This window comes from Saimiri boliviensis, chromosome 5 (assembly GCF_048565385.1).
Source record: "Saimiri boliviensis isolate mSaiBol1 chromosome 5, mSaiBol1.pri, whole genome shotgun sequence".
In the NCBI taxonomy this organism is placed as follows: domain Eukaryota; kingdom Metazoa; phylum Chordata; class Mammalia; order Primates; family Cebidae; genus Saimiri; species Saimiri boliviensis.
In genome coordinates, this window is record NC_133453.1 from 77,241,115 (window position 1) to 77,253,612 (window position 12,498).

The 12,498-nt window shown below is 32.8% G+C and overlaps 1 protein-coding gene across 3 annotated transcripts in view; it reads left to right on the forward strand.

Moving 5' to 3' along the window:
* The window catches only part of KCNH7 (potassium voltage-gated channel subfamily H member 7), a 477,505-nt gene extending 465,065 nt beyond the window's left edge, over positions 1-12,440 (forward strand). For all 3 annotated transcript variants that reach the window (XM_003921927.4, XM_074399586.1, XM_074399587.1), the window contains one exon: positions 1,252-12,440. In XM_003921927.4, the coding sequence (XP_003921976.1) occupies positions 1,252-1,518 (267 nt within the window). In that variant the 3' untranslated portion in view covers positions 1,519-12,440. The remainder of the gene's footprint in view (positions 1-1,251) is intronic.
* Positions 12,441-12,498: the final 58 nt, after the last annotated feature.

The window sequence follows — 12,498 nt, forward strand, 5'->3', positions numbered from 1 at the left end:
TTTCTACTCAATTAGAATTTCTGGAAATGGGCCCTGTAATCTGCATTTTAAACAAGCCCATGCTGATTTTTACATTCATTTAAAGTTTGAGAACAATGAAGCTAGAATAATGATTTTAAACATTAGCATTTTTTTAAGGAAAACCTTTTTTCTTTCCAGAATCAACCTGCTTAAATTTTCATGCAGTAGAGCTTTGAAATCTAAGGAATAGTCTTCGGTGCTCCAAAAAGGGCTTTAGAGAAAAATCTGGGACTAAAAACAGCTTCAAAGAAAAATCTGTAATTTGCTGCAGTGCCAAAGAAAGGCTGGGTGAGGTCTCAGGAAGAAAGGGGAGGCGAAATAGCATGCTGGCCAGATTAGACCTGAGGTTCAAACACCATCAGACTAGTAATCTTGTCTGTACCCCCACCCATCACCAGAGAGCTCTAAATTTTTTTTCACTTGGATGATAAACATGGTAAGAGAAGCAATTTAAAAAGTCCTTTCTCCTGCTTCTGAAGTCCTCAAAGAGGACCCTTTTGAATTATGTTAATATGAGTAGTCTAGCTCCCTTTTAATACTATTTTGGGAATTTGTCTCAATTAGTTAAACATTATAGTGAAATTGGACCTAAGAACAATGATTTAAATAAGGATTTATAGAATAACCTTGTAAAACTTTTTTAGATGTTTGGGAATTTAGGTTGTCCTGGAAAATGAAACTACAGTAATAACAGAAGGTTATGTGCCAGAAAGAAAAATAATGCATTATTTCTAAAATCTGAAAGTAGAAATTAATTTAACTAGTTTTGAATGACTGGGAAACACGTAAAATCATCCATTTTGTTCTTTGTTTTCAGCCTTTTTAGGTAATATTACCTCACTAGAGATGACTGACTTTACTTCCCATCTTTTCTTTCCTCCTGATACCCTCTTACACATCAAATGATCCTCTTCCTCATCCCAATTTTGTCTTAAATTTTGACTTTAACTCATCTGGAAAACTCAATGTAAAATAATACTTTTTAAATCTGATTTTTAAAATCTGGCTCCAAGGTTAAATAAAAGTTCTTGGAACGGTTGTTTAGGATTATCTATACTGATAACCAATCTCCGATGTCTTGACTCATTTTAGGAGGGAAATGTTGGCTAATGTCACTAATCAAATATAGATTAATGAGGAAAGAAAACGCTTAAGTTTTTATTAGTATAATTTTCAATGACTGTCTATCAATGTGAATTGTAAAAGCATGTTTTGTTTTCTTTCCATCAGTGTCCTGAATTTCTAGACCTTGAAAAATCTAAACTTAAATCCAAAGAATCCCTTTCAAGTGGGGTGCATCTGAATACAGCTTCGGAAGACAACTTGACTTCACTTTTAAAACAAGACAGTGATCTCTCTTTAGAGCTTCATCTGCGGCAAAGAAAAACGTACCTTCATCCAATTAGGCATCCTTCTTTGCCAGAATCATCCCTAAGCACTGTAGGAATCTTGGGTCTTCATAGGCATGTTTCTGATCCTGGTCTTCCAGGAAAATAATTCATTTTGTACTATTTACTCCACATACAATGTAAGTGCTTTTAATGGCTGTTTTCCTTTTTCTATTTAAATCCTCTCTACTTGACTCAGGGGCTCACAAGGTACCACTATATGCAAAAGTACTGTATATTTTCCTAAATTGAAGCTTGTAAGGTAAAATTGAGCAGTTAGGATGTAAATATACATAAGAACTTTTGGTTCCAAATGTTAAAACTGCCAGCATCTCATGGCACCTTATTTTTTATGTTTATTTTTTAAATCACATGCATGTTAGGAAACTCCAATTTCTCTTGCATGGAGACTCCTATTTACTGCTTTTACTAAACCAGTACTTTGATATGAAAATGCCTTCCACGCAAATAAGAAACCAAGGGATAAAACTGTTCATGGATGCAACTCAGATTCAGATGATCCTCAACTCATGGGAATTCCAGGGGGATAAAAGGAACTTAAGTCACTTTTGCAAACAGATTCAGGTCATTCTGTATCAAGATGTGTAAAGTTACATTCCTTACTCCACACTGGAAGAAAAAATACAAAGTTTGAGTTATAAACCTCTGACAGTATAGGAAGCCATCTCCAAATACTAAACATAGGCCAACGTTAATGAGAACAAAGCCTTTCTACTTAAAATTATGTCACTAATTGCATTCACAAATCATCTAAAGTATTTTCCACTGGCACATTTCCTAGAATGCTTAAGAACACATTTCTCATTTTGCTTTTTTTAGGGGGGTGAAGGGGTGGTCTCCTTAAGAACTGCTAAACTGTGACCAACACAAACTGATATCCACAGCTTTCTTGTGATTCATATTTTAAAGAAATCCTGAATTTGATCAAAATAATGGACATACAGCCTGGGCAACATGGCAAAAACCCATCTCTACAAAAAATGTTTAAAAATTAGCTGGGTGTGGTAATTCACACCTGTAATCCCACCTACTCAAGAGACTTAGGTGGGAGGATGGGTTGAGCCTGGGAGGTCAAGAGTTCAGGAGGCCTTGATGACACCACTGCACTCCAGCCTGGACAATAAAGTGAGACCCCCATCTCAAAAAACAAAAAATCGTGGACATACATAGTTTTCAAAGAATGTATGATTTCAGTGGATTTGCATGGCAAAACTAGCTTCCATTAAATACGTTACTCGATGTGTACTTCCAGCTATGGAAAAAGTGTGCCTAAAAAGAAAATGCACATACCATCAGTAAAATTTCAGTTTTGTTTAGTAATTCAAACACTTGCCAATTGAAAATTAAACAAAAATACATTATGCATGGATTGGAATGAATATATATTGACCTCAGAATATCAAAACATACAATGAAATATATCTTTCCATTAAAATATCTTCAACTGTTAGTTTTTTTGTGGGGAGCGTATGTCTCTCATAAAATTGGGGTGAAGAAAATGTTATAATTTAAGATTCTGATCAGTCAAGTTCTAGTTAAGAAATCTTATTTTTCAATTCAAGTACAAGTTAAAAATTATGAACTCTGATCCATTGTATCTTTTCTTTCAGAACAAAAATATTTAGATTTATTGAAAGTTTCTTAGTCCATTAAGAACATTTTATCTGTGCACATTTAAATGGGTTAACTTCTATCCCTTCGGGATATTCAAACTTTGACACTGATCTGTTAATCAGCTTCAAATGCAAGCTATTTATTTAAATTTACAAAAACTCTTTAAAGTGTGATTAAAGTGACCTTAGACTGCCCCCTGTATATTTTTAAATGGTCACATAAATTGGTAATCCATGTGGAAGGCAATCTGTAAGCATAAACTTGTTCTTACTCCTGCTTAATTTTTGAAAAAACAAAACATAAATGTCCAAGTGCATTATGCAAAATGACCAGTCAATTCAAACATATACTATTATACAAAAGTGTAATAATTATAACCAGTTTCCCAAATTATTTTGTGTTATGCAGATACAAACTTAGGGGCTAACTGATGCTTTCACTTCCTCATTCAACAAACATTCAGTAGGTGCCTAGCAGGGAAGAGAAAGTCCCATAAATGGCTAACTCTGATTCAGAGGACTATTTTGGGATTTTGTTTCTATACTAGGACACATTTTTGCAGCTGCAGCAAATTTCATAAGGATTGCCGGCCTAAGTTCCAGGAACATTCAGAATGAATTCACCAGACAATGTTCATTTATAGGGAGAGAGGATTTGGCAGGTGAGGTATTGAAATCTGATTGATTAATGAATGCCTCAGCTGCAACATTTGGTATGACATGAATAAAATCCAGCCTTCCACATAAAACTTCTGTTTATATTTATGAAAACTAAGCGTGAAGAAATAGGAAGATAGGGAATGGTGTGCAAGCATTCAGTTTGTTTAAATTCTAGCACAACACAAACCTTTTTCTTCATCCCTTCACATAATTGCTTATATTAAAATCTTAACCCTCAGAGAATTGGACAGGATTGGGAAGTTCTCCTCCTACAGGACATTAGCTTAAAAAGAACCTGAGCATATATATAAATATGGGATTAGTGGGCATTAACGTCAGAAGACTCAATGGCTAAAGTGACTTATAGACGACCAAAGCAATTATCTTGATGTACAAAATTCACACCCTTCCCCAGCCAAAGACCTAATGTCTAAATGCACCATTATCTCCCACCCTTCGTTGGCTGGTGCAAAAACAGTCTGACCTCTCCATCTAGGGATCATGCTGAGGGCCAGGTTGAACTGCTGTAGCCAATCATAATTGCAGTGTAGCAAATGCTTTCCTTCTAGGTAATTAGAAGCACCAACATAACACCTTTTGCTTTCCCCCTAAAACTGATGTTACCTAGTCCCCTGGCCCAAATAAAATGTCATTTAAAATCTAAAGTTTGTTTGGATCAGATGCTCTCCTGCTGTTATTAATTGCTGGGCAAAGAGCTGAAACTTAGACTTATCATTCTCCCGATAGGGGAGTCACATTCTTTAATTAGTTGAGAAAACCAGGAATAATAAATGATGAAGCAATGTTCTCATGGGGTTTTTAAATTAATAATAACTCATTCAACAAACATAGGAAGGCAGGGGGCAGATTTGGGACAGAATAGTTTCTTAAGTCCATTATACTGTACTGGTCATCACAGTGGAACTATCTTACTCTTCTGGTCAGGAAGTATGGAAAGTAGGTCAGGGCATTTGGGGTCAGGTTTAATATGTTCGTGTAAGAGTTGCTTACAAGGTACTTTTGCAGGTTGAACTTTAGCAAATGTTTCCAAAATGACTAGAAAACAAATGTTCTTATCCAAATGTCATTTTAAAACCCCATCATATATTATCTAATGATAAAATGTATCACCTTATTGGCATATCTAAAATAATTATCATTAAATAACAACAGTATCTTTCCTCTAAAGTACTTTCATGATTAAAAAAAAAATTCTGCAACATTAACTTATAACTTAATATTGTAGAGTCTTTAAAGTTCTTATCTATGGCTAAAACCAAAAATAAATAAATATATGTAAGTAAATTACTTATTTATAAAAATCAACATTGTATAATTTATCAAAAAATCAAGTTATATTTTTACAGTAAAACAAGCATGTCTCTATCATGTGAGTTTGAAGAGGCACTAGACGACAGGATGATATAGGACAGTGGTCATTAAAGTGTGGTCCACCAACCAACAGTACTAGCATCACCTGGGGACTTGGCAGAAATGCATATTCTTGGCCTCACCCCAGATCTACTAAATCAGAAACTTTAGGGGTGGGACCCAGCAATTATCTTTTAACAAGCCCTCTCTGACATGATCCTTACACACACTAAAAATTTGAGAATTATCAATATAGAAGAGCAAGCATAGATTCTGCAGTCAGACCAACTTGGGTTCCAATACCAGTTCTTTATGAATAGCTGTGTGACTTTGAGCAAGTTATTCACCTCCCCAAGTCTTTTTTTGACTCTCCCAAAATAAGATAATGGTACCTGTCTCACAGAAGCTTGAGGAAGAAATGAGATAAAATATAGTAAAGTGACTGGCACATACTAGGTGCTAAAAAAAAAATGCTGGGTTCCTTGTTTCTCATCCAGAAACACGGCATTAAAAACAAGCAGGAGAACAATTTCCCAAGATTTAGATTTTGCACAATGTGCAGCATCTCAAAGAAAATAACTGTTACCAAGATAAGTTTTTGATGCAGAAAAACCTACATATAGCTATTGTTTCCTCTCTCTTAATGCTATTTTGCACTATTAGGTTTATAGCTTTAAAGTAATACTATTTATAATAATAGTGAGAGTATCAATCTCCTTATTATAAACATATCTACTCTGAATCGATGTTACATGCCAAGTATGTAAAAGTAATCTGTCGATCAGTACTACTAGAATGTATTCTATAAAGGCTGGCTCACTGTGGAAGTCCCTCTTTAGATCTATGATTTAGTCCTTAGATGGATTTCTGAAAATACATTTACAAAATACAATTTTGAAAGTAAATATATTATCTATTTTTACAGAAAATAGAATTTTACAGTTGCAATGGTTCTTTTCAGACTCCTAGGTCACTCTTCCATTGCACAGATATGTTACACAGTCTTAAACTGGCTAAGCTCTTGTGTGGAATGGTGGAAATGGCAGGGGACTCAATGTGGTAAACCTGAGTTCAAATTCTACCTTCTCCATTTATTCTTGGGACAAACCCAAAGCAAGCTCCAGTATCCAAAATTATAAAAATGGAGGTAGCATCTAACATATCTTGAAGGGGTATGTTGAGGATCCTCTGAAATACATAAACAGAAATGTTTTGTAAACCATAAAGCACGTTCTTTCTTCTTATAGTAAATCTATAAGATCATTGTGTGACTTGTGCATCTTCACAAAGATGGTGGAACATGGTGGTGGTGCAGTAGCACTATTTAAGGTCTTCTAAAACATTTCTGTTGTTCTTTCCCTTACCCAGCACGTACATTCATATTGTATAACAAAAAATTATAAAGTCATTTTCACATACCTCCCAAAGATCTAGTTGCTCAGAGCAGAACACCAGTATACACAGCAACCTTATATTGGTCAAATATTGCCTTTGTCCACCATTCAATAATTTATACGTTTGCATTCCAGTTGTTTTCTAGGTTTGCAATAGCTCATCCTTCTCTCCCTCGTTCCTCAAGTGTTCCCATTCAAATTTTTTTCTGTGGTTCTACTTATAATGATGTGATGTTAAGCCACTTTTCAAACTTAAAGGATCATGTTTTAAATGTACAGTATTAGGTGTTGTGATTGATCAGTGCCCGAGTACAATAATTCATCACATGCATTTGTGGTACAAACACACTTTGGTTAAATGTCAAATACAGAAAAATAACAGAAAGACATGAATTATTAATAAACAAAAGCATGAAAAGAAACTACTGTGAGGCTTATATATACAAACTATTACATGGAGATTGAGAGATGACTAACAAGAAGTTATTTAAAACATGTTATTACTATGAATATATTAAAACATCTATAGAAATGCAATATTCAGAACACAGAACCATACAATCAATTGACAAATTTCATTGCTCTACCAATCATGATCAAACTTTTAAACGAGAATAGCAAGATTACAGAAACACTCCCAATAAAATAGTACTTATTATGAGAAGTGGCAATACTAACATAGTTATTCTTGAAAAGCTAATGTCAAAAATTAGATGAATCCCCTAAATTATAGTCACTACATCTTTGACTTCCATTAACTTACATTTTGAAAGATGTAAAATAATTTGGTATACCTATGGTTTTAAAGCACTATGTTTAACCTATATTCTTTGTACTGCCTCTTGTATGCTTTAATGTTTTTATATTGAAAATAATCACAACTGTTAACATTTAAACTGTATTATTTATGCTGACATATATTGCTTAGCTATATAAAAAATCCCACATTTTCATCATTCTTATTTTGGGGTAAAATTAAAGGCTCAGTAATCTTTTCTCCTCAAAGGCCCCTATAATACCACTGAAGTGATACGGCATCTTTCTCCCAAATGTTAAATAAGATTAGAAATCTTGAGGAATCTTTAGTTTTTATCTCCTAGCCACGTACTGATTTCAATTAAAGGCACGTTACCTCTTTTTAGCTGAAATTTTCATTTTATAATTTTGATGGGAAAATGTATTACATCAGAATGTTTACCAGTTAAAGAATAATACATTTCCAAAAAGAATGTGTGTAATCACTTGAAAATGTCAGTCATCTGATACAAAGCAGCTCACATCTGGCTAAGCAGGAAGTACCTTGGAATGCTTTACACAAAATGAAACAATCTACCAAAACACATACTATTTCCTAGTTTTTATGCACATAATGTAGCATGAAATCATAATGCTTTTGAAATATTCTGTGCAGAAATATTTATTTTTTAGCAAATATTTTCTTCAAAGGTTGGTATGTGGTATTGACAGTGTAATCTACTTGCACAACTAGTTTTGCAATAAGCTTCTACAGATAACTGTAAATAAGAAAAATGTACATTTCATGTAAAAATGGTTGCAAATTTTTGGTAGCTAAAGGAAGTGTACAAGTTGTATTGAAAATATAGTATATATACATAATTTAAGAATGAGCATATAATTTCTGATCTATTTATACATGAAAAATTCAAGAATTTGTAAAAGAAATTATTTTGAGGAAAAAGAAAGTAAATCTCATTAGCTAAGTAGGATACTTTTACTAGACAAGCCAACTTTTTCCAACATTTTACTAGGAACAGTGCTAGATACAGGCATGGTGGTGCTGATGTTATTTAATGAAATCACATAACAGTGCTACAGCTATTACAGAGTTCCATCAGGACACTAGTAAGCTAGACTGAGTGGCAAAGAGCATTAAATCTAAAACAGAAGAAACATGTTTCACCGATGATTGCCTGTTAAGACCACAACAGTGACTGACTGAAACATTTACTGTTTACTTAAAATTTCTGATGGATAAACAGGCTTTAACATACATGCAAATAACTTTTTATAATGTATGTTTGCTTCATTTTTTAACCAAGAATGACACTATCCAGATGTTTTATTTTGCCCGAGTTTCATACTTTCTTAATTCCTCCCCCAGTTGCTTCTCTATTATTTAAGGGGGAAAAATATCAAACTGCCTTCAAGAAAACTTGTAAATTGCATTTGTTGGCCATAATGTGGCATGTAAGCTAAGGACTGTTGAGTCTGTTTAGTGGCTTATATTTCCTAACCTTCATCTTTAAGGTTTCAAACACCAAGAGAATATTTCCCTTTGACAAATGAAAAACCAAACACAAATAGAAAAACTGTAATGGTTTTTATAACTGAGGCTGATCAGAAAATGAGACTCTAAATATGAAGCTAAATACTTTAGATCTTACCATAAGATAAATTATCACCTGCCATAATATAAATTTGAGGGTACCACATTTAGATAGCTATGGGAAATTAAATATGCATCCAAAAGTTCAGAAAAATCTTAAAAATCACTTTTAAATGGCTTATAATATTCAAAAAAATGAATGCTTAATGTTTCTGGTACATTCATACTAGCACTCTACTCTTCAGGTTATCCTTTGAAAATTGAATAATTATAGCAAAATGAAATCTGATTCAGTACAGTCAACTAGAATGCAAATATCTGTATGCATGTATTTGTACATACTTACATTTTTATGGTTAAGGGAAAACGCTGGGGTACCTCTCACAATATGTCAGAATTAAGACCTAATCATTCCTTACATAAGTGTCCCTGAATATTGCTATTATATGAGAATCTAGGCCAATTCTCACTCCCTATAAGCTTTGCAAATTGCCACCATCTCTGATGTTAGAGAAGGGGCACATCTGAAGAAAACATAACTAGCACATAGGGAAAGAGCTTCCCCATTCTCTTCCAGTATGGCACATCATAGTGATGTAGAAGTGTTGCCAATGTCTACTCACTATCTATTCAGATATATAGAAGCACACCTGAGTCTTGAAACCCACAAAATAATCCACAAAGCTGCATATTACCAAGCTACCTGGATAAAAGGAATACTAAGTATATAAGAATCTTTCTTTATATGCCAGAAAAACATATTTTAAAACACAAGCAGAAAGAGATATGGCAGGAAATGATTTAAAGCACAGATTTCCCAGCAAATGAGCTGATACTGAGTAAGACAAATTTTTCCTGTTTCCCAGTGTTTTGCTGGAAAGTAGTTTTATGCTCAGTATTCTAAATTACAGGAAAAGTTTAATATAGGTACTATGTGATGACCTCATTCTAGACTTCAAATTATCTGGGCAGTATTCATTTAAAATCCTGTCTACACTCAAATTTTCTAAATATTTACTAGTCCTAAGTATTTTTTATTTGTATCATCTAATAATAAACTCTATATTCTTGGATGATGCCCTTAGCATTACTTATTTATTCCAATGTGCTTAATTCACTATGTAAATGATTGAATTAAGACCAAAAAATTGGGATCTTCTAACAAGTTTTAAAGTAATAAAACACCCATGGTTGCATTTTAAAGCTTATGAAACAGAACATGTTAGCATGAAAGAAGTCTTGGATTTTACTCACCAGATTTAATTCACCAGATATTAACAAGTTTATTCCTATTAATCTCCCAGAAAACCATAGAAAAACAGAAGAAAACATATCATTTATGAGTTTGTCAAACATAAAAAGACAAAGAGGAGCACATTTCTGACAGAGTATTTATTTTGTTTGTCCAGTTTGGTAATGCCATAAGATTAAAAGAGAACTTGATGTCTATATTTTACTTAAAAGAAATAATCACAAATAAATTGATTTTCTGTTATTTTTTTAACTCCACAGACTTTACATTAACAGATTCTACTTTCTTCTAGGTTAAATGCCTTTTTTTGGAAATAAACGTAACTAACTTGACTACATTTCTTGTTACTTTTTTCTGGATGCATGTTTAAATAGATTAACTGAGAAATCCTTGAAATTACATTTAAAGTGGACCAAATTAAGATTTCCATAGTATTGATTTACCCTTGATGTAATTTAAAATGTGTAAACTGCCACTCAAAATAGAAGTGCAATACATGACACTTAATCATTTGGCAGTCTTTTAGTTATAGGTGAATTACTGCACTGTTATTTGAACTGAAGCATCTCATAATATATATGTAACAGATTTTGTATGATACGAAACTTTACAGCAAGCTATTTGAATGTTTATTAAAAAAATTCTCAAAATGACATGGAAACATGTTAACTGTATAAATAAAAGCACTTATACATTAAGAGTGTACATTATTCAATAATTTACATCATCATAAAAAAACTGGGGTATAAGTTAACCAGTGCAAACAACTACTCTATATTCATATTGCAGTTGTGTTCATCATAAAACTATTTAATCTTTAATAACAAATATTTATATTCGTTATTTTTAAACCATCAAAAAAGTGAACTGTATTTCAGTATAAAAATTCTAGCAAAATATTCTCTAGGCCCAATGTTTCTGTTAATAAAAGTCTGTCTAGCTAATGAAAAGTACAGAAGAGATGCCTGGCAATTGAGTTGGATCAGCACAGAATGTTAGTTTTGCTACAGAAAGGGGTTTTGTGGTCAAAAAATTTGGAAAAAAACTGGGTCAAATAAAATTAAACATGACTGATTTTATTAACCTTGGGTTTTCAGACACTAATATACATTATCAAGTTTATAAGGTGAGAGTTTCTAAATATGTTTGACCATGGAAGCTCCTTCATAGACCTCCTGTGACCAAAAGTCATAGGAACATTTTTAGATGAGAATCGTGTTAAAGAGTTCTAATACAGAATGTCATTTGGCAGAAACTTGCATGAATAATACGGTTTGTCATTTTAAAAGTTTTAAAGCCTCCAAGTAAGCCTCCAAGTAAGAGAGATAATCATAATCAACCTCAGGATAGGTCAGTAAAGACCATCTATATAACCTGGATGTTAAGATTACAGGTTGCTGAGCCATATTATCACCATTCAATGTGAACAACACATCGTGTTTTTACATCTGCTTTTTCCTACAACACTTATAATTCTGTTTTTGTTGTTTTTAATTAACTCAGTTTATGTCCTCTCACATCATCAAATATATCTTCATGAAAAAAAAGCCAGAGAACAAAATTATGTGGATTACTTATTCACACATTTTTATAAAACTGACCAAGTGAATTTGACAGCAAATTATATAAAATTATCAGTGTCAAGTGACTATGTATCACTTCCTTTCCAGGATTTTTTAAAAGTGAAAGCTGATTTAAAATTCTGTAAGTTTATGAAAGGTTTTGCTCAAGATATTGCCATCTATCCTCCATCCATTAAGTAACATGGGATTTTATAAAATATATAAATTAACTTGGTCAACAGTCATAAAATTAGTCACTCACTGTTAGCTGGAAGATACTCATTTAAAGCATAAGAAGAATATGTAGTTTATTAAATGTTCACTAAGACACAAGGTGTTTGGCAAAAAATAAATTACATTAATTGTAGTATCTTATACTAGGGATATTAAGCACTAAAGATCTGGTGATTCTACTTTGCATTTTTGACAGTTTTAATATCACTCAGAAAAATTGCTGTGGTGTCTACTATACTCAAAACCCCAAATTACCTAGATGCATTCAAAATATTTACTGGTGTTTTCAATGGCAAAGCCACCACTAATGTTGTCAAATAAGTCAAATGTATAATTTCTGAACAATTAGAGTGGTTAATTTAGTTAGGATGAATTTGAATGTTGATTTCACCAATCATATGTGCCATTTCCAAAAAGTCTAGATTTAGAGGAGGATGCCATTTTAGGTGAACTATGTCTTCACTAATGGAACAAGGTGTAAAGAGAAATACTATGTTTATTAAGAACTTTTTGCTTCGAGAAGACAATATAACATACTGAAGAAAAACATATTACAAAAAATAAAAAAGGAAAATTATGCCTTTTGTAGTCTTATTTCATCACAGATTTGACTGGGAAGATAATTTTCTTCTTTG